At 40.0% G+C, this 24,054-nt stretch overlaps 1 protein-coding gene across 2 annotated transcripts in view; it reads left to right on the forward strand.

Annotated features, from left to right (window-relative positions):
- Positions 1-451: 451 nt before the first annotated feature.
- Positions 452-24,054, forward strand: part of CLNS1A (chloride nucleotide-sensitive channel 1A) — a 502,722-nt gene continuing 479,119 nt past the window's right edge. Inside the window, exon 1 of one of the 2 annotated variants that reach the window (XM_044073345.1) lies at positions 452-1,330. In XM_044073345.1, coding sequence (XP_043929280.1) covers positions 1,212-1,330 — 119 coding nt within the window. In that variant the 5' untranslated portion in view covers positions 452-1,211. The remainder of the gene's footprint in view (positions 1,331-24,054) is intronic. The other variant, XM_044073344.1, reaches the window with a different exon arrangement.

Below are 24,054 nucleotides of genomic sequence, written 5' to 3' on the forward strand. Positions count from 1 at the left end.
GATATAGAATAACTGTTTTATGCAACTATCGCATAAAATATAGGAACTAATTTTGTCCTAAAATCTCAGGACAATTCCCATTTTTACACTTTTTTAGCAAAACACAACTGCCCAAAGAGGGACTGTCCCTCGCAAAGTGGGACAGGTGGTAACCCTATGTCCGGTTCGATTCTCAGCTAGAGCATCTTCTGTGCGGAGACATGCATGAATGGGCGTATCTTCGTTGAAGGTTGTGCGTCAGGCCTGGCAGGCCGGTACGTAAAAATCAACTGCCAATCGCGGACCGGAGTTCCGCTGTGGCGACCCCTAACCGGGAAAAGACGAAACAAACAAACAAACCACTTCTACAATATGTACGTACGAATGCAGTATATATATATATATACACACACGAATAACTTGTACAGCATTGGGGCCGGCCGGTGCACAATACAGCTGATGCAGTGCATAACTATGCGATATTAGAATATTTCTATTATTTTTTATTGCTTCTTAAAAGGAACTTCTAACCAGATTCTAATTAGTGAGCATATACCATTAACGAATGATATGCGCAACTGCTGTGAGCGAAAGAGAATGGAGTTCAAAAGTGGAATTTACTACTAACTGGGTATCCTGTGAGATCCCTCACTTTCCGCAATGGTCGTTTTTTTTTTTTTGTTTGTTACTGTTAACATTAGGTGCTCTTGTAATGACGTAATGGCTAATTAACGTGCTCAGTGTGACATTCGCGGCTTCTCCTCGCTTGAACGTAAGCTGGTTGTAGGCTGTCTTAAGAGGTAGTAACCACGCCCCTGAGATTGTTTCCATTATTTACTGCCCACTAGGGGTAGTAGACAGCTGTATTTTGTTTGTGTGTCGTGGACGTTCTCTTGTCTTGGGTAACTCTTTGGTTGTAGTTCGGAGGGTGGTTTTCTTCATCCTAGGGCTATGTTTAATGGATGGTAACGGCATGTTGGCGTAAACCTCGTGATATTTATTTCGCATTAGAAGTTAGTTGTAGAAGTTTCTCGCTAGTGGCTTTTTTCTTTTTGTAATATTTCTTTACTACATTTGGGTTAGGAGGGGCCTCTGAGCTAGAGGAGCACTGTAGTAGCATTGTATTACTTTAGTAAGCCTGCTTCTGAATTGACAGGCCAGAGTCTGCAGGTTTCTGAGAGTGTGCTAGATTTTTTTATCTTTTAACTACTTACTAGTATTAGCTAAAAGACATGGTTCACTTGACAAGTTTTGCACCGCCAACAGAAGGAGTCCGGCAACAGCAACCAGATACGGCAGCAATCGTGGGGGGCAACGATCTAGGTCCTGGAACTCTGTACGTGGCAGAGAGGTAAGAATCTAGTCAAGTGTGTTTTGCGATGTTGAAACTGTTGTTCTTTTAGAGTATGCATTTTTTCTTGACTGGTTTTGTTTGTATATGCCTTGTATCCATACCTCTCAACTGTCCCCGGTTTTGACTCGGATTTTTGCTGTGCCCCTCTTCCCTCCTAAAACTGGCGACCTTTGGAGAAAAAGTAGTGAATTATACTTTAATAAATAATGAATGAAAATTAGTTATAGATGTCTTTTACTTCAAAAAACGTGTAAATATGCATACATTAAGATCTGTTATAGTGTCAGGCTAATGTAAATAGTGTTACACAGTTATTTAAGATGTTATGTATAAATATTATGGAATTCATTCAAATGTATTTGAAAAATAAAAACATTTTGAGGAAAAAAACATATAATTCACATTGTCAAGTTCTGTCATTGGCTTACGTTAATAGTACTAATATCTTGTGTCCCTCATTTATTTCTAGATTTGACCCTGATTAAAATTTGACTCTGGTTGAGAGCTGTGCTTGCATCATTTTATCAGGTGTTTGTGCATGTTTTCACTGTTACAGCATACAAATGGCTCTTAATGGAGCTGTTGGGGAATTAACTGGTTGCTTCTGTATTTCCAGCTATTCTGAAGTTTGTTCGTTAAGGTAGATGTTAGAATGCAGACTTAAAAGTATTTTATCTGTGTATGTTTACTGGTTTGTGAGCTGATTCACAGGAGAGAATGTAATAAACACATTTATTGCTTTATTAAGTATTTGCATAATGATTATGTGAATTACACTTTATGCAGGTACATTATTTGTTGTAGATGTGCTTGCAGTAGCAAAAGCCCGTTTTGTATTAGAACATTACCCCACCAGTTGCCCAGTAGCAAGGACTGCCCAAACCCCACCCAACACTTTGCTTATGACGTTTATTTTGAAAACTGCTTCGAATAAACATGGGAAAACCATCCTCAGAAAGATGTGTATGCTTAGCATTGTCATTATTTCAATACAAAGCCCTCTCTTCTTTATTTGCTGGTACCAGGATTTCCAATTTGCAGTGATCAAAAGCTTCGATAAATTACATCTTAGACTAAATAAATAATTTGGCAGAATGTGTACTTGCATATGCTGTACCGATCCAAACTGATTTACCTATTCAAACGAACACCGAATATGCTGCATTTATACAAACATATTACACTATTACGCTGAGAATTACAATTCTTTAAAGGGGTGGGATGCAAATACATATGTTGCACGTAAAAACACTGTTACACAGACATAAAGTTTGTATTCTGTAAAGGTGCATGGTGTGGGTGGCGACCTTTCTGTGATGTCTTTGTTGCATTTATTGTATGTATTTATTGTCCCACTGCCTCAGAATATTGCTCATTGCTTTATCTTCAGAAAAATGCTTAAAGAAAGGTGGGGGGTGCAGGGGGTCTTGGCCCCCTGGAAAAGCAGTTACTGCACAACTTTAAACCAAAGAAAGGTGAGTGGGGTGCACGGGTTATGCGCATAGAGTGCAAAACATGAACTTGTGGATACTGTGTACATACTGCCCTTCTGACCAGCATCTTACCCTACAACACAGTATGTGGTTAAGTACAAAGTGACAAAGCAAGTCAGACACCCAGGACATGCGATGCTTTCGATGGTACACTTATAAATGTAGAAAATGGGGACAACTTTATTCAATCTCTGTTTTACGTATCGTATACTAAAAGCTATCGTAACTAATTAAAGATGACGTAAAAAGGCATGAAACCTGTGTTTAAAAACGGCCAGAGAATGAATATGCACAGTGGATTTTCACCATCTCACTGTATAATCTGCATGGCTTGTCACTCAGCCCTGTCAGTTGTGTTGGACATGCCCATTCCTGTGCAAAAATCGCAGTGGGGTAATGTTCTAATAAAAGGCCCAAAAGCCTAGGGTTAGAGTCCGAAGACTTGGGTAGAAAGACCTCAGAACCTCCTAGATGTACTTAAGTGGAGGAAGGGAAAGGATTTGGGAGAAGAGGTAGAAATGGTTGGTTAGGGGAATGGGAAGAAAATGGATTGGGTGAAAATCGGAATGAAAGTAGAGCTGTGTGGCTCTGGTAAGATGCTTAAAGTTGATGGCAAGTAGGTGTGTGGTATGGTTTAGTTATAGTTAATGTTATAGAGTTGGATGAAGCACTTACATTAGCCTTTTCTTGCAAAAGGGCTAATTTGTAATAGGAGATGTTATGGATGCTATTTAAAGGGGGTACAGATTCACTGCAGAGGTTTTTGTGTAGTATGCAAAAGAATTTTATTTTTTCTTAGTGAGTAGTTCAACTGTTGGGTATTCTGCTGTGGTACTCACTCCTAGGGGTGAGAAGCCTTAATCTCCAGGTTTTGTTGATAGAGTAAGTATGCCATCATGTAGAACAGAATATGTTGCATATGAGGGGGGGGTAATTTGGCTAGTTTTGGAAGTAAACAAAATGAGTGAGTTTTATTTTGTTGGCATTCATTATGGGGAGATTACTGGGTAGTCAGCTTAAAGCAGTTTAGAGACTCTGAAAGGATGGTAGTGTGTTTGGTAGAGAAATAGAATTCTATATTATTGGCGTTAAGAGCTTTTCAGATCTAGGAGTAGTGAATTGATGAAAGTACTGAATAGACTAGGAGTGAAGTTGAAACCTTGGGGTTGGGGGTTGGGGGGTGGGGAACTTCTGCTGACACTTGATAAGTTGGGGGAAAAACTTGTCACTGTGAGAAATGGGGTAGGTGGATGTGGTTAATAGAATCAAGGGCTTTGAAGTCCATGAATAGGAGACATCAGTTTCTGCTAGTGAGTGTGGAACTGGCAGGGTGTATAGTGTACTTTCTGGGAGTTTGTACTGTTTTGTTGAGTGTTTGTGTCTTACAGAGAGATAGTATGCTGGTTGTACTTTGCCTCTTTGAATGGAGTTATACCACTCCCATCACCTTGGTAAACTAAAGTTAGTGGTCCATGAGGGGTTGGGGTAACCAGTCATGGAGGCGAAAGATTGAAAACTGATCAGCTTGTTCCCTTTCCTTAGCCAATTCTTAACTGTTTCGTAGTTTAGTGGTAGGGCAACCAGAAACTGCTGGACTTTTGTTTGTTGTCTTTGCCTCCAAAAACTTATAAATTGGTGGTGAAGTTTGAGTTCTGTTCAGGGAGAATGTAGATGCACATTTTCCCTCCTTCCCCTGATTACTTGGTTTGTTGGTAGGAGGAAGTTGCAATTGTCGCCTCACAGCAAGATGTTCTCCCGTTCGATTCTTGGCTGGAGCGCCTTCTGTGTGGAGTCTGCATGTCCTCCCCGCGGTCAAATGGTATTTGAAAGACATGTGTGAATGGGCATGCCTTCGTTGAAGGTTGGGCGTCGGGCTGGCAGCTCGGTCTGCTAAGGATTGGCAGTAGATTTTTACGGTGCCGGAGTTCTGCTGTGGTGCCCCCTAACCGGGAAAAGCCGAAGGAACAAACATCTGCTCCATGGAGTACCTGGGCTAGGGGTGAACCTAGTTGAATAGATTTGGTTTATATTTAGTTATACTTGTGTGTAATTGTCAGCATTTTCTGTATTCTCATTGATCTGTTTGAATTGTAGATTGAGTAGAATGCATCTTGCTTCTGGATGAATTGTGGCACACCTTGAATTTTGGTAAAACAAATAAGAGTACTGCTTCTGTGAAGTGCCTGTCGTGTAAAAAAAAATGTAAGCTTAGTGGTTATTCAAAGAAAAACATGTACACTAAAATCATATAAGTTAACGCAGAGCAAGAAATAGAAGTACGTTTCAATGTAACTAATTTTTAAAAGATCTAACCTACAAAGTACAACATTTTGCCACTTTTTCTTATTTGAAGAATTTGAACCCACACCCTTTCTTAGGTTGCTACCATTGTCCAGTGTGATCCATTTTGTATGGAAATGTGAGATTTTGCAGGACACACCATATCGCAACCAGTGCAAAGAAATGGACTTAAATTTTTTTGTCAAAATAAACGTGCAGTTTTGCTCAGTTGGAGTAGTCATTTCTGTTTTGTGTACTGTTAAGGTGTTTTAGGTAATATTTTATCCTAAGTTTCCTTTATTTATTTATTTTTTTTGTCCTGAAATCTCAGGACACTTGTCATTTTCATAGAGCACAGGCTCCCAAATAGGGACTGCTCTGTGCAAAGGACAGATGGCACCTTATCCTGTATGTACCTGTAGTTCTTTGAGATGGTGTGTTTGAAAGGGGCGAGAGTGGGCATTTTGCTTCACTCCTTTCTTGTTAGCATTTTATATTGCTAAGATGTACTGCTATTCCTTTTGAAGTATGTGTAGTTTGTCATGTGTGAGTAAACGGTTACATAAGTAACCCAGTCTTTCATAATTTATACATTGTCTTGATTCTAAATTACTTTGGTCACTTATGGAAAATGGTTAGGTTTACACATTTGTGGCAAGAAGCACACTTAACGCATGACAGACTACCCATAATATCTTAATTTAATGTGCTAGATTTTTGTTGCGAGTCATGTTAAGCAAGACTAGTGCTGACAGAAGAAACATTTTCTGTAGTAAAACGGAAAGAGGGTACATTAGTTTTACCTGACTTAATGAAGAATGCTACACTAGATTTTTTTGTACTTTATTTCTATCTAGGTAGATTTGTGGTATAGCTATAAAATATAACTGCTATTTTCTATTGGCTTAAAGTTCTGTCGAATGAGTGTATTGGGATATTTAAATGGCTGGGCAGATGTGTTGAAAAAAGCCATATTGGTGAAAGCTTTTGTTTCGGAAGGGCGTTCAGTAAAGCTGTTCGTATGGTTGAATGGTGTTGGAAGCACTTTTTTTTTTTCTGTGGAGGTATTGCTATTTATTTATTTTTTATTTTACATTTGATGACCGGGCTAGTCTAACTGGATACATGTCCATTTTCAGTAGAGGCCCGGGGAGAAAGCACCAACACACACAAAATATAATAATGTTGCAACAGTACAAACTTGACTCAGCTGTTATTAATAATTATACCATGACCTCCCCCCCCCCAAAAACGTGCACGCTGATTGGCCAGCGTGCACATTGTAAATAGAGTTATACTAATGGAAAAAGGTCCGGTCGCCCGGACTTTTTTCTATTAGTATAACTTTACTTTTAAAACACTGTCTCGCTATGTTAAATGGGTTTAACATAGTGAGACAGCCTTAAAATAAGCAACGGAGATCTCCGTTGCTTATTTTAAAGCTGTCTCTATGCTAAACCCATTTAACATAGCGAGACATTTAAAAAAGCAACGGAGAAAGCAAGATCTTCGTTGCTTATTTTAAAACTGTCTCGCTATGTTAAACCCATTTAACAAAGCGAAACAGTAAAAAAAAAAGCAACGGAGATCTTGCTTTCTCCGTTGCTTTTGCCCACAGCTCTGATGTACTGCGCAGCGCAGTACATCAGAACTGCTGCGGATGCCAGACATCTGCAGAAGGGCAGTAAACAGGCATTATACTATGCCATTATTTAAGAAAAGTAATAGTTTCTTTTCTTAAATAATGTCATGGTATAATAGCAATAACCCACTTCTGGGTGTGGGTAATGCTGTATTTACCCACGGTTGGCTTTGTTTGGTCCCTCGGGACCAAACCACGCCAACTGTGGGTAAATTCAGCATTACCCACACCCAGGCGTGGGTTATTGCTATAAAGTACAATACTAATGGTGAGCATAATACAAATAGTAAAGGTAATGTACAAAACGTTGTTTACTATTTACATACATACATAGATTTAAATTGCAATATCATGGTTTATATGTATCATTAAGGAGAAGTCAGTAGTTAGTACAGTATAGTAAAGGTGAAGAGTATTCATAGGTATAAAGTAAAAGAGTTGGTCAGGGTTAGTACAAGGGCATAACTAATGTGTACTAAGAAATAGTTTTAGTTTTTGTTTAAAAAGTGTTATTGAGGACAGAGAGAGGAGTTCAGTGGGAAGTAGGTTCCAGTGGTTTCCTACAGAATTGGAGAACAAAGAGTCTCCTGCTAAGTTGTTGGATCCGCTAGTACTAATAAGTAGTTTATTTGAGGAGTGCAGATTCTTAAGATTGTTGTAAGGGGTAATGAGAGTAGAGTGTGTAGGAGTATTGGTGGGGTGATACAGGCTCTTATGGGTAATAGCAAGCTGTTGAAATAGAAGCTGATTTTGGAACTCTAGCCATTTTATTTTTATTTATTTTACATTTGTTAACCGGGAGAGTCCGACTGGATACATGTCCATTTTCAGCGGAGGCCCGGGGAGAAAAGCTCCACGTATAAGCAAATAAGAATACACTATGTTGATATAATACAGTATGTTCACTTAAGTATTTTACACAAGAATAGGAGACATTTTAGAATATTTCTACTCATTGCTCAAGACACGTAAAGAAAAAATATTCAAAAAAAAGAACACAAAAACTCATAGTATAACAGACTTTTTCCTTTTAGGTAGACCTTTCGGATAGTAGTAGCAGGAATTAAATAGGATAATAAGACTAGCGAATTATATAGAAAAGGGAATAAGAGGGAAAACAGGAGAGAAATGGTAGTGGTACCGTCATTGGTCCTAAAGGGAGGAGGAAAAATCTTATTTAGTTGAAGTCAGACTAGGCTTATACATTGGCATAGCCAGTGTATCTGAAGGTGGTGATTTAGTCTCTTTTTGAAGAGTTTTATGGAGGAAATGGTGGTGAGGCTGGATGGAAGGGAGTTCCAGATTTTTCCTATTGCATTGGCAAAGAGCGCATCACCCCCTGAGTTGTTGGATTTTACCGTTTTGAGCTAGTAGTTTGAGGAGCGTAAACTATCGAGATTGTTGTAAGGTTTGATTAAGTTTATCAGTGCAGGGGTTTTGACAGATTGTTTAAGAATTTTAAATGCTACTATGAGTTGGCTCTGCTGTAAAAGGTTGGGGAATTCGATCCAACCCAGGCTTTGTAGGTTGGTACAATGATGGGTTCTATAGGGCGTGCCAGTTGCAAATCTTGCAGTATGATTATAACAACATGTAAGTTTGTTTAATTCAGTAGTGTTGAGATTTGTGAAAATAGGGGAAGCATATAAGAGGGTGGAGAGGAGATGGGAGCGGGCAGTGGCTATTTTTGCTATTGGGGTAAGAAAGGATTTTATTCGATAGAGCGACCCAAGTTTTTTGTTTACGGTTTTAACAGTTTGATTAATATGGATGTCAAATTTAAGTTTATTGTCAATGGTCACTCCCAGAAGTTTAGTGTGGGAGTCAGGGGAGATGATTGTCCCATATTTGGATTGGATATGATCTTGTGAGTGGGGTAGAAGATTAACAGTTTGGTTTTATTTGGATTCAGAATAAGTCTATGTCCCAGTAACCAATTTTCAACTGCCATAAAGCATGATTGGGTTTTTGATAATAAATTAACTGGGGATGAATCAGAACAGACTAACGTCGAATCGTCAGCATATTGAATGCAGGTGGCATCTGGGATGGCTTTATAGAGGTCATTAATAAAAACAGTAAAGAGGAGAGGTCCCAGTATGGAACCTTGAGGAACTCCTCTGGTATTAGATAGGAGGCTAGAGAGCCTGTTCTGCCAGAGTACAGCTTGCTGTCTGTCTTGGCCTATCTAGGGTTATGTTGTCTAGATGGAGATTTTTTAGGATATTGTGTAGTAGTTGATGGTTCACCATATCAAAGGCCTTTGATAGGTCCAAAAAGAGAGCTGACTATATTTTTTTGTTATTCCGGTTGAGATTAATTGTTTCAATAAACGAGAGGAGAGCAGTGGTTGTACTATGGTGTGGCCTAAAGCCATGTTGAGAACTGGAGAGTAGGTTGTTTTGGGTTAGATAGTAAAGGAGCTGTCTATGCACACATTTCTCCATGATTTTGGCCAAAGGTGACAATATGGCTATGGGCCTGTAATTTGATAGTTCAGTCGATGAGCCATCCTAGTTGTTTTAGATTGCTACACTGATGAGTTCTGAAAGGAGAGCCAGTGGCAAATCTAGCAATATTATAGGAAATTGCCAGTTTGTTGAGGTTGTTTTTTGAAAGATTCGTGTATATAGGTGAAGCATAGAATAGAGTGGAGATTAAGTGAGTTCTGGCTATAGCGGTCCTGGATAATGGTGTAAGAAAGGGTTTGATTCTATAGAGGGATTGCATTCCATGTGCAGTTTTTTGTCATGCGTCTTGGTATGGAGTTTTTTTTTTTTTCTTCTTTAGTGTACACCTGTCAAAGACTGTAAGATGGGACCCTATAATTCATACCCAGGTTCTGATAATTGTAAGCACTTTTGTCCATCAACCAGTCTACTGTAGCTAAACCTTTATTGAATAATCACTTGTGACATTGGTAAGATTACATTTATATGAAAGTAATCAAACCCTTTTGACAAGTTCACTTACAAACAGAATATATTACAGATGATGTTCTATATAATATACTCAAGCCAGTATTGCGTAAGTTGTTCAGTTCCTGCTTCTGGTAACCAACAGGAATAACAGTGTACTCAATCAAAACTCCAGGACCAGAACGCTGCTCCTGTAGTTACAAACCTTAATGTTAAACATTTAAACGCTTTTGTCAGTATAGTATGAACTTCGTCAGAAAATAATCACACACCCACTTCACTTCCAGCACCAAGCAGTGAGTGAATTTAAAGACACACACACACACACACAAGCACCTATTTACAACAGCAGTATGCATGCAGAATAAAAAGTTAGAAATCATTATAACTACCAAAAAATAAAGAACATGGTAGAAAAATTCATATATGCAGGTTGAGAAAAACTTATACAGAAGACCAAGTAACAGATGATTATAAATACTTTCCCCGTTATCGGGGCAACAGTTCTCATCAGAGATTTCATTTCGGAATGTTAGTCCGCGGTCGCAGAGATCACACTGCTACCGCTGATCTTTATACAGAAAGGCATACTTCCCTTGCGGGTCATTTAAATAGCAGTGTGCATGCATCCCTGGCTGTTAACCCTTTACAGAGAATGACAAATGTGTTCTTTTTTACGGGTTTGTTTGCGTTTCTTTTTTAGCTGTGATACTGAAACACTGATTAGGAGAACTGTAGACAGACATGCAGGCTGTGACTGAATATTGAAGGAAATAAATAACTTTCAACTGAAATGTTAGCTCTGCCTTCTTAAACCCTACTACCTAATACTGAGCTTTGGAGAAAAAGGTGGTGAATTACACTTCATAGTTACTAATAATAATTTCAGTTACACACATCTTTTACTTCAGAGAGAATATTCGGTAATTCTAGTTTTCACTTACTAGAGAGTTGGAGCCACTATGACCATGTAATGTCTCACAACAATATTTCTGTGGAGCTACAACTATAAACATTTCGCGAAAAATAAGTAAATGTTTAGAGTGTTACAGTTCTTCAATAGAAAGGGCAGCGTAATAAATGAATGGGGAAGGGAGTAAGAGGCCTGCAGTTGGAGGTATTGTCTCAGCCAATCAAGTCATAACTTGTGGACTACTACATGCCGGAGATGGACAGTATGCAGGGATACAGTTATCCAGAACTGTTGCATTCATTGTTTCTCCATCTGTGTTTGTCAGTTATCGGGCCAACATTTTCGATGCGGTCGTTCAGCATTTAAATTCAGTACCTTAACACGTACGTTTACCAGGTGTGTTTTAAAATGTGCTCAGATACCGGATTTCAGCTGAATGACTGTGTTGAAAGTGTTGCCCCGATAACGGAAAAGTACCGAAAATTCATATATACAGGTTGAGAAACGTATACAGAAGACCAAGTAACAGATGATTATAAATGCTTTGTGCTAAAAAGTATATGTATAAAAACACAATTGTGTAAAAAAAATCATAAAGATGCTGCTTTGCTCTTTAAAATAGGTTTGATCACATTGTTCAAATTTTTGCATATCCTTAGCTGCCGTAACAATCCTTTTTATAGTATACTTCTAAATACTCCATTTTGTCCTGTCCCCATAAGTACAGATATTGCTGAACCAATTCATGTGTGGCTACATAGTTTACAGCAATAGGCTTTGTTTTGCGTTTAGTAATTTAAATATTGAGATTCAAACTGGAACCTTAGTTTGAGAGACAGCCTTACAAGACTATCTGCAAATATATAGAGATGAGTATATTTTTCTGTATTATAGAGCTAAATTGTTGCTTAGATATCTGTTGTCTTACTGCTCTGCAAATATATAGAGATCAGTATATATTTTTTGGCTTTATAATTTGCACATTCCTCACATCTGTGTTGAAACTGGTCCCCCCCCCTTTCTTGGTTGTAGTTTAAATTTGGTGGCTTTTGCAGTGCCCGCCCCGCTGTAGATTTGATCTAGGACACTCCCCCAGTCCCATCTCTTTACCGCATTCTACCTAATAAACCCTTTCTGCACTTGCTTTTAGTCCTTTTTAATTTAATTACATTTTTTCAAACTGTGTGTGGACTAATATTGCTACATACTCAAGTGTGCCAGCTTGCACTGCATGAGAATTGTTTTTACTACTGCTTTTGCTACTTTTCTGAAAAGTCATCTGCTTTTACTGTATTTGTGTTTCTTCCTACTTTATTTTGCTTTTGCGTCATCTTAAAAGTACTTAATTGTATTTATTACTGCTTGGTGTAACTCATTCTAAGCCTTTTAGTTTAAGCACTTGGGCTTCAGACCAGTTGTTTTACATTAAGAAGGTTTGTGGTCTGCACTGTAGTGGCAGGTAGCTTACATCCTTCTAAGTTGGGAACTGCTGATTGAGGGCTCAATGTCTTATTCTAAAAGTGTATTAATTCTGGTTAAAGCACGTGGGCTTCAGGCCAGTTATTTTACATTAAGAGGGTTCGTGGTCTGCACTCCTGTGGGAGGAGAGGCTGAACTCTGGCCTTCTGAGCTGGGAATTTCTGGTTAAAAGCTTATAGTGCATGCATATCTGAACTGCTTCTTACTGAAATTGGTATACCTTGTTTGCTGTAGCATAGACTAGATCCAGGCCTGCTGAATCTAGCTTTGTTTGTATGCTTGTTTGCTTATTTCCCTGGAACGCTAATTCCCACCTAAAACGTGGCTTTTCAGCACTTCTGTGGATCCCTAGTGATACCTGCATTGCTTACTGTACTTATTTCCTTGTTTCACTTGAAAGAAAGTTACTGTTTGTTGTCTTTGCATTTAAGTTACCTGTAACACATTGCACTTGAGTTAACCTGGCACTTGCTCTTTATATAAGTCAGCACTAAAAAATTAAAAGCACTACACCCTCACAAACTCCCCTTGAGTACATTGTTCCCCATTGGCCCTTGTTTTCAATTATAAAGGAATTCCCAATACTATTCTAGCATGTCCAAAGGTCAGTTGTCAATCTCCTCTCCGGTCCAGCTGGTGAATCTGGGAATCTTGAGGCAATGTTACAACTGCCTCATGTACACAGACAACCCTCTCCTCCTCCCAACAAATTCCAACACATGTGAGGGATGCAACCATATAGCCAAACTGGAGGCTAAGCTCTCTCAACTCAGTACTGGCATAACCAGTCAGGAGGAGAAGGAAACCACACTCACTACAATTCCAGTCTTACATAGTCCTACCACGACAGCAAACCAAACACATAATCATACAAAACATACTCGGAGGCTCTAAATAAAGATCTGCCCAAGCAGCAGAGACCTCCAAAGCAGACACCCAAGCAACCCGCTACCCCAAAACAAAACACGTGCAACACATATCTCACAAAGCCAGTGTGCCGAACAGTCACAGCCCTCAAGGCTAAACAACACACCTGATACACTTGTAATAGGTGACTATCGTCAGGCACAGTGACGTCCCGCTGACCAGGCTGAACAAGGAGAAGGTCACGGTGAGCAGCCTGTTGGGCACTAGGATCCGCCACATAACACACGCACTCAGATCACTCCAAGGCAAGTACAAATATGACTAGGTCATTGTCCATGCTGGTGTGAATGACCTGAGACGTACCTCCATGGACTACATGAAAAGAGACCTAGAGGAGCTCTCTGAGCATGTAGCCCAGGCCGGTATGACCCTGACCTTGAGTAGCATCTTACCCTCACCAAGAATGATGCCCCAATATGAAGATAAGATTATCAATTGGCTTAAGTATTGGTGTTATTCAAAGGGGATCCAATGTCTGTCAGCCTGGGATGATATGCTCGACAAGCCACGATGCTTCGCTAAGGACTGCTAGTACCTGTCACCCCTGGGCTTTCGGATATTGGCAAAGGCTCTTGCTACCCCCATAGTGCCTTTTTTAGGCAAGTCTCAAAAGACAAACCCACCTCCATAGGTATCACAAGGGATGAGAAACTAAGAGTAATGCTACTCAACGCCAGAAGTCTAAACCTCAAGATGCACGCACTCGAAACTCTCCTTAGCATGGAGAACATCGATATCTGTGCAGTAATAGAAACCTGGTTCAGGGCTCCCGGGAGCACCCCAGCACTACCAGGTTATACCTCATACCACGCTTTTCGGCCCCAAAACTTGGACCGAACTACAAAAGGAGGGGGAGTATCAATATTCATCAAAGATACCCACACCTCCAGGTTGGTGGCACAGTGCGAAGCATCAGAGACTATCCATGTGCAACTAACAGTGGGTAAAACTGCCTTCCAGTTTGTAGCCTGCTACAGACCACCCTCCCAAACCCAGGAACCCCACTCGGCATTCCTGAGAACACGGGAAAATATGAAGGTCTCTCCAAACACCATTATATTGGGTGACTTCAACTACCCAAACATAGACTTTGAAGCATTACTCTAGCTCCAACACCCTAGCCCAAGGGTTCCTAGAATTCATAAACTCAAATGCTATGGAACAACTTGTTACCACTCCCACAAGAGGGGAAAACATACTGGACCTGATCATCACCAACATGGGGACTCTATGCTCCAGACCAGAAGTGTATCCCTCACTGGTAAGATCAGACCATAAACTAATCCAACTGGATATTCACATCCCGACCCCACCCCCTGCCCACAAAACCACATTGAAAAACTTTTCTAAAACAAATTTCACACTCGTCAAAACCAAGATGGAATCCTTCAAAGCCCCCGGGCCTGTGGAAAATACGGCCCAGACTGCAGAATCCTTTATAAACGCATTCTATGAACACCTTCAGGAATGTATGGATCATGCAATTCCAAATGAAACCAAGACCCAATCCTCCAAAGGCACACGTCCTGTCTGGTGGACCCCAGTCATAAACAAAACTATACAATAGAAGGAGGAAGCTACTACATGATGGAGCAAAATCCCAAAAAGGGAAGGCATCTCTGATCAGTATTGGCAAAAAACTACGGGCACTCATAAAATCGTGTAAGGCCAGCTTCGAGAGAAAAATTGCACAGGACACTAAGGATAATCACAAGGCTTTCTTTAGTTATGTTAGGAACCTGGGCGGGAATTCCCAGATATAGTCAGAATTAGTCCAAAATGACAAAAAATACACCGAACCCACAGACATTGCCAACATCCTAGCTGACAGGTTCAGTGCAAACTTCTCCCCACCAAAAGGGCAAATATCTATCCCAGCAGAGTGCTGCCCCCCCCCCCCCGACATCTCAGATGCTCAGGTAAGAGCCACTCTCTCCAAAACAAAAAACACAGCATCAGTGGGACCAGATGGTGTCCTGGGCTGCGTCCTACATGAACTCCAAGAAGAGCTAAACCCAAACATAAAACTACTGTTCAATCTCAGCCTTACTACAGGATATGTACCCAAAGAGTGGCGTACAGCAACAGTGGTACCTCTCCACAAAGGTGGTGCCTCAATGGACCCTGGAAACTATCGCCCCATAAGCCTGACTAGCTTGGTCTGCAAAGCTATGGAAAGGATCATCATGGACCTCATAAGTAAAGATATTGGGGACCTACAGACACTGGATCCTACCCAGTTCGTTTTTAAGGGCAGATCCTGCCTCTTAAACCTGGTCGACTTCTTTGAAACCGTCACCAAGGCCATTGACGAAGGGAAGGTGGTCCACACAGCCTACCTGGACCTCGCAAAAGCCTTCGATACAATACCCCACTCGGGCATTATAGATAAGCTCACTAGCTTAAATATAAACCCATATGTCACTAGATTGGTTGCAAACTGGCTCAAGGAAAGAATTGCTGGAGCCATGTCAGACTCCAAACCAGTTACAAGTGGCATCCCACAAGGCTCAGTCCTGGGGCCTCTCTTGTTCGGTATATATTCCTCGGAGGTACAGGCCAACACAGAAGGACTGTGGCTGACCAAGTTTGCAGATGACTGCAAACTGGGTGCCATAATCGATTCTCCAGCCAACACAAGCATCCTCCAAAAGGGCCACAGTGTCAGACAACTGGTGCCAGAGCCATGGCCTCAAGCTAAACGCCAAAAAGTGTGTAGTCATCCCCTTTGGCAAAAACAAAGTGCCCACAAATTACCACATAGGTGGTAATCCATTAAGTACAGAAGAAGTAATTAGGGACCTGGGGACCCAAGTTGATAGCTATCTCTCATTTGACAACCACGTGGCCAAAGTGGTTAGAAAAACATTTTATATAGCCCACCTAATCATGAAGGGATTCCCATCTAGATCAGGGGAGGTCATAGTGCCTCTTTACTCATCCCTCATCAGGCCCATAATAGAGTACAATGCCCCTTTTGGGATGTACCTTACCAAACGCCTGCAGCAACTGGAAAGACCCCAAAAGTACCTCACCAAGAGGATCAAAGGGCTCAAACAGATGCCGTATGCTGCCCGGTTAAAGAAACTCCAGCTCTACTCAGTGGCATACCGCCTGCTCAGAGGCAATCTGTGCCTGACGTATAAAGCCATGTCCAGCCCGGAATTAAGGGACATGCTGCACTTCAAAAAATCCAAATCCCATCGAGCTGCGAGCTCGAGAGACTTGAACCTCAGCACTGAAATAAATAGGACATGCTGGAGGGACAGATTCATAACCCAGAGGCTCCCTTCACTCTGGAATAAAATCCCAGTCCAGGTTAGGCAGAGTCCCTCATTGACTCTCTTCAAGAGGAATCTTGATGAGTGGATGGGAGATCGTAGGTTTACCCTGGGTATCACTTCTGTGTCACTGTTAGAGGCACAGGGCACAGTATACTAACCCCGAAAAAGGGCATAGCAAAATTAATTTAAAATGGGTGGCAAAAGTCAAACGTACTCTGGCTAGGCTTATAAATGCCCTAGGGCAGATAGCCTAGTATGAACCTATGAAAATACTTGAAACTGTCTCAGGATGTCCCACAACACTGAGATGCTCTCCTAGTTTTACCATGTACAAAATAATATTGTCTGTAAAGCCAACTTTTCTTGAGTAGCATACTGGTTTATATCCTTGAATTTTGATTCCCTTATTGTCTTTGCTTGTGGTTCTGAATGTAACTAACTAAAAAGGAAAAAAAGGACAGCTCTCTGATATTTACACTCATCAGAGAGGATCCTTCCCACCTTTAATTTTTGCCTCTGATCCCTCATAATTTCTCTTGTCATATCAGGGAATGCAAATGCTTCTATTGCTGTACTCCTGAAATCCTGGGTTACTCTGTCAAACGCTTTCTCTGTGTCAAGACCCACCAACAGCAGTATTTTCTTGCATTCTATTTTCCTCTGAATCGTCCTTGTTCTATTAATAGGTTCATAGTTTATTACTAGGCTAACTGCTGCTGTGGTCATTTTAAGCCTAGTCAATTGCCCCATGTGAGAATCAAGCCTGCACATTGTATCAGCAATATCCTAAATTTCTATCAGTTTTAGCAACGCCATTCTTTTAGCTGTTGTAGACAAAAACACTTTAGTAAAAAAAAGTAATGTCTTTTGGCTTTTCCCGGTTGGGGATTGCCACAGTAGAACTCCGGTCCGCTAATGATTTGGTAGTAGATTTTTATGGTGCCAAGTTGACAGCCTGACACCCAACCTTCAAAGAAGGCACACCCATTCACACACACTCCTACCTGCATGTCTTTAACGTCACTCGACCGCGGGGAGGACATGCAGACTCAACACAGAAGGTGCTCCAGCTGAGAATCGAACGGGAGAACCTGTTGCTGTAAGGCGACAACGCTAACTGCTGCACCACTGCAGCATCTAGACAAAAACACTTTAGTCATGGTTTAAAATTTAATTCAGCTGATATGAATCTGGGTCTGATTGGTGTGTACCGTCCTTGGGTATTACAGCCACCACAGCTTACTCCCAGGATGTTCGTGCTTCCTGTCTTTTGAAATACTGTTAAAACCTTCTATATCTTTATCACATTCTTCCCTCCTAGTTTCCAAACTTCCACAGGAATAGAATCTATTCATTGGAGACTTTCTTGCAGATTGATTTATACATCACCATTTTCACTTGTTTTCCTTTTATCTTGACTTTTAATGTCCTCTACCGCTAATCTTTGTGTAGCCAAGTCTTCCATAAATATTTCCATTTGTGCTTTTTCTTAATTTTTTTTTCATATTCTTCTGCTTTTATACAGATTTTTCATAAAATTTCCAAAATATCTCAATACCTCTAAAGGATTGCTGGCTGTTTTTCTTGTTGTAGGCTGCCTAAGCTTAGCAACAATCCTTTCTACTTTTTCTAAGTCGTCATGGTAAGTTTTTTGTGCTCTGGGGTTATGAATCGGTTGCTTAACAGCATTCTTTCTAAACTCCTGCATATTATTCAGATGCACCCTTATTGCCTTTTTAGCACTCTGCATTTGTGTCTCATTCTGTGACATCCCCCCTATTCTGCAGTACATTAACCTTTGTCAGCCCCTCTGCATAAGTCGTTGTTTATTTTTTTACATTTGTTAACTGGGATGGTGCGACTGGACGAGGTCCATTTTGAGCGGAGGCCCGGGGAGAAAAGCTCCACATAAGGACAACTTTACATAACATACAAAAGCATGGTTTTCAACAAACATTATTACCAGTTTTTCTATAGTAGAAAGTTACACTAAGAGAAAAAAAGAAAAAAAAAACAAATGATCATATACATAAAAACTTCATAGATAGTTATGAGTTAATCATATATTTTTTTTCCTACCCTATTTGTAAATTGCACTTTGCAGCTACTGAGTGGGTTAACTCAACTTTTGAAGAAATTTCTGTCTTCCTATTAATTGTCTAATTCCACTACCCATGTCTTAACAGGTAGGTGGGGAAGTGCCGGTGTCATTTTGTAGTTCATTACCCCACATTTTTGTCTTGGTTGTTACTGCTGCATGATCTTTGTTGGATGTTGTCACAGCTTTCGATTTAGTGCACATGTTCATGTGAAGTATAATATGTCTAGCCCAGTTATTTACTTTGCAAGCTGCAAACTTTCTCAGCATTCCTACTACTGAGTTCAAGTCTTCCATAACAAGTATTTTCATAACATTATTCAGAAATCAACCGTCTTGTTATATTTTCCCTTCTAGATCCCCCAGATACATCCTCACTGTTGGAAATCAATTTTCAGTCCCCCCTTACAAGTAAAATTGCATGTTGAAAGCCGATTATTTCCTTCAAAAATTTCTTAGTTCCATAATGGCTCTTTTAGGTGGAATATAAATACATGTCAGTGTAATCCCCTTTCTTGCCAGTAGCCCCTTACTGCTACAGACTTACCATTACTGTCTTTCCCCCCTTCTTTTATCACTATCTGAGCTCCTCTAGCAATTAGTATAAGTACTCCCCTTTTCCTTTGTCCCTGATATTGTGCTGAATATTCCTCCTGAAATCCTTTATCACATTCACATGCTCATTTATTACCAGGAGTGTCTGCTACTTGCACTCTGCATTTCTTAAAGTGTCAAGAGTATTTTAATTATGTTGTCTATAGCTGTGAGGCCGTTCACATTCCAAAAAAAATGTTTGGTGTAGCCACCTGTTGTATAGCGCTTTCCAGCTTTTGTGTTGGATGCACCCACTAATGTTTGGCAGATTGATCTTTTTATACAGTTCTTTTTGTCATCTCCATTTGAACCTGTCTTACACTTTACAAAACTTAATGAAAACCTTTAAAACCACTTCCCTCCAGAATATCCCCGTAACCTTTTGCATTAAAACAAATGCACAAAACTATGTTTATCTTCAGTCAACTTTAACCCTCTTAATAGGAACAATTGTCCCAAATCCACAGCGATGCACACTGGCAAAAACCTAACCTAAAGTGAATGTTTCCATGCTAGGGCACATTATAGCCTTCTGCTTGTACTAATTCCTGTCTGTTCTCGTTTTACCTTTTATTCCCTTTCCAGATGTGAAAAACAACTTAAATGTTTTCAGAAACACTAACTTTTAACCAGTGCACTTTTAAAAGGCCATCTTTAAATTGTGCTTCTAGTAAACGCATTAGAATATTTAGTTACCAAAAAATCTGCTTTTTATTCATTCCAATAATTTCAAACTTTATTTTTTTTGCTGGACTGCTTGCCTGTGCACCTTTTGTAAGGTTATGCTTCTTTCAGTAGTGTCCAGACCTCTCTATTGCTTTCACCTTTAGTTGGCTTGTTTCCATGGAAACATAAGATCAAAATGTTGAGCTGCCCTCTGCTCTAGATTTCTCAACTGACACTGAACATTTATTTACTTAGTTATTACATTGTGGTCTCTTTTTTTTTTTTTTTTTTTTTTTTTTTTTTAAACTCGCATTCACAAAAAATGTCATTCGATGTAAACCAAAGGGATTAATTTGGACATTTCACCAATGCAGAAGTAAAAAATAACCTTTCAGTTCTACACAGTCAGAGCACTTTTACACCCCAGTCCCACAGCCCAAGATTAAGTCAGTGACTTAAATTTGCTTTTGTCCAGCCACCATTTTAATATTGTAATGCCTACGCTTCTTAAAACGAGAGAAGAAAAAAAAAGCACCAGTTTCCTTTAGTATCTTCCATATACAACAGTCACTGAAAATATCTTGCTATATAGACGTGCAATTTATGCCACACAAGGTTTTATACAAATACTGTTTAGAATGACTGGAAGAAATGGAAACAGTTGATCTGGTGTGGCGACCCCTAACTGGAGCAGCCGAAAGAAGACTGTTTAGAATTAAAATTGTTTCACTTAGTTACGTTCTCCTCTTCCCTCCTTTTTTTTCCCCTTTGTATCCTTCCAAACATTAATGACATGAAGTGGGGATTATGCCGGTCAGTCTCCAACAAGTTTAACAAAGTCAACAGAAGTCCAGTCTTTCTCAATCAAGTTTTTTTTTTTTTTTTGTAAATCTGCATTTCACAGATATGTTGATTGCTCAGTAATAAGTTGTCTCATTTTGTTCATTAATCTCTGTGTTGCTGTTCTTCCTGTTCATCTCCAGCTCAAGTCCAGTATACTTCTAGTCATCTCCTGTGCTGTTCTTTCTCTCGAGCATTTCTTTTGAAGCAGTGGAAGAGGTTTTACTGGCAGATCTCTCCTTGAGCTTTATTATCAGAAAAATGAGAACTAGTTTCCTCTTGCTTGATGGCTCACTTTTTGTTGGATAAACTTTTGCATTTCCGTCTTAGCCTGTTCTGCATCAAAAATGTCCTTGATCCTCCCGGGGCAAAAAAAAAAAGTTAGACAGCTGGATACAGCATCTCAAATCTCACAACTGCCTCTCAGTATTTCCTGATTGCTGCAATAAATTTGCTTCTCTTCTGTATGGTGTACAGTGAGTAATCCATTTTTCCACGAACACTCTATGGTCTCTAACTTTTATTTAATATTTTGCCCTTCTATCACAGTTTTTTCAGTATCAACTCTTTCTGCTGATATGATTGAATCTTTACTAATATCGACCTTGTATGCTTTCTTGGGGCCAAAAACCAATCCTGCTGTAGAATAACAGTCCATTTGCTTTATTTTGTACTTGTTTCTGTGGTACAGCAGAAAATCTCAGGTTTTCTTTACTTTGCGTCCTCTATTTATTTGAAACAGCTGTGCTTCAGAAGTCTCATAATCAGCTAGCCTATTCCTCATTTCAACCTGATTTTTATTTTTCGGTTTTATCAGTTCATATGAATAGCTGATTAAAGTTTCTTCCATTATTTCCAGCCTTTTGTTATTTGAATTGATATATTCCTTCAGTCTTTAATTTTGTTTGATCAGCTCTGACTACATTTAATTTTATTTACTTATTCCAAAGCACGCTGCATCCTGTTAGATAGTTTTGTCAAAATTCAGTGGCCCTTTCCAACCTGAGTTCATAGCAACCCATGAAGAATTGTTCAGAGAACATGTACAACCAGCTGTTTTATTAAGAGAAGTACACCCAAAACTAACTGCTAGTAGAATCCTAACCTTTATAGACCATAATAACAAAAGGAAAAAAGTCATGGCTAAAATCAGGAAGAGCAACTCCCAAGGTGATGGGAATTCTAATTAAACTAAACATGAAACTAAGTTCAGGATAGCCTCACAGGCTAAAGAAAACCACAAATCCTTATAAAGCTGTGTCCGAAACCTCTTGCCACCTTTACTTAGCAGAGCAACGTAAATTTGCTGGCTGACAAATCCAGCTCAAAATTCATCCACCCCATGAAATGCCTACTAGCATAACCCCTAACTGTTAAGTAGGCCCTGGTGGTGTTTGCTAAGGCCAAAAATATAGCCTCAGTGGGCCCTGATAGTATCCTGCATTGCCTTCTAAATAGCTTGAAATATGACCTGTCAGGGGAACTTAACTCAGTTATCAACTTTAGCCATGAAATAAGCTTTATATCACATGAATGGAGGACTGAAATTATCTCCATTCATAAGGATGGACCATTATCCAACCACAGAAAGCTACAGGTGTTAGTCTGCCTAGTCCAATATGCAAAGACATGAAATGAGTTGTCATGGAAATGATCAAAGACATGGGCAACCGTCAAGGCACTCGACCCAACCGGGTTTCCCTTTAGCAAGGGAAGGTCATGCCTGTTTATACCTGGTGGACAGCAGGTCACCAAGGCAATGGATGAGGAGGACTGCCTACCTGGACCTGGCTAAGGCATTCAATGTAATACCCCACTCTGGTAGCCAGTAGCTCCATCTAAAGTTGGTAGTAGAGTCCTTTTCACAGCCTCGAGCAGAAGGCAAAGAATCTCATAAGGATAAATGCTTGAAGACCAAGTTGAAGCCGCACCCTCCTCGGTTTGTGACGTTCATCTTGCTTTCATAATCTTGCCAGTGATAAGTTGAACTTTGGTGGTGGACTTTGAGCCTGAACCACACTCCAGCTTTATATGAAGCTGAGGGGATTTAGCGGAGTTGAATCCTTAGTTCCCAGGCAGGGTAGGGCATAGTTTCTGTCTTTGAGGTGCAATGGTTTGCAGTACTCTCAAATCTGTTGGCTATCCAGATTGTGGGAACTGGTCCTTGGAGTCACTGAAATCGGACCCCTATTTATTTTGTTTATTTGGATGCTTGCCTATCTTTTGTTTACTGAGAGATTCCAACTGGGTGAGTAGATCCCATTTTCAACAGGCTCGGGGGAAAGCTTTATTAAAATTAAAACATTGTACAGATGCAAACCTCAATAGAAACTTAATGATATGCACACAGAATGGACAGTCTTGATAAAAGAAAAATATTAGTATGCATCATTTACAATATTAAAACTATTTCTCCATTTAGAAAATGTACATCTTTATTTAGAGCATTGACATTGCATCCAGTTTTTATTAGTGGAATTGTATAGTCAGACAGCACAAGGGTCTCCTGATCTAGGGATCTAAACTTATTCAGAGACTCAAACAAAGCATGCTGGAGACTGGTATGTGTCTCAGTTGCCCTTTCTTTGGAACAAGCTTCCTATTCTGTTTAAGCAGAACCCTTCCCTGGCCCTCTTCAAACGCAGTTTGGATTAATGGATGGGGAATTGCAAAATCATAACTGGGGTAGTGTCTGTGTCCCTTTATTGGCAGGGGCAATTTGTAATATACTCGAGGCATAGGCACAAACCCTTGCAATCCTCTTGCCTCCTGTAGCGGTCATGTATTGGGTAAAATTGGGCTATATTGACTACGCTTGAATGAGTTCTTAAGCCTTTAACCTAGTAATCTCTGAACCTGTACTATAATAAGAGAATAGGAAGGAGAAATGGACTGTGAGGTGTGAGATGAGGTAGGTAATGAAAGGTGAACTTGGAGATATAAGTGAAGGGGAGGTGTGTGTGTGTAAGATACAAGACAAAGTAGAGGAGTTAAGTCACAATGGGAGCATGAACATAGCCATGAGCAAGTTAGGTGCTGATTTTAGGTTTTATTGTCCTATTTTAGTGCGGCAGGGATGGAGTTCCATTGCCTGTTAACATAGGTTTTGTAAAGTGTCACCTGCACTGTTGTGAGATGTGGGGGTGAGGAGGCTTTTGTTGCGTAAGTGGAAGTTTGTACGTGGAGGGTGGTGTTCAAGGATGTTTTATCGCGAAGGGGAGGCTTTTGTTTGTTTTACTGGGAGTAGGTAAGGTAATGAGGTAGTTTGAGCCATTTTAGATTCTTTAATGCTATGCAGTGGTGAGTTGGGTGCAGATTTGGCTGTTTTGTTGTAGCAAGCCTCTAGTTTATTTTGTGGGGTAGAATGTAGATTAGTTGGTATGGGTGATGCATGGAGAAGAGAAAGGGGAAGTTAAGAAGCTACTACAGATCTTTTAGAGGAGTCCACGAGGAAACATTGTGTTGGTAGAAAAAAAAATGAATTTTCTTGATGGTGATTTGTGTTATGGAATCGTATTGTAAGTTGACACCTAGAAGTTTTGTATTGGCTACAGTTTCTGTTATGGTATTGTTTGCAGAGATGTTAA

This window comes from Protopterus annectens, chromosome 5.part1 (assembly GCF_019279795.1).
Source record: "Protopterus annectens isolate FY-2018-M chromosome 5.part1, PAN1.0, whole genome shotgun sequence".
NCBI lineage: Eukaryota > Metazoa > Chordata > Ceratodontiformes > Protopteridae > Protopterus > Protopterus annectens.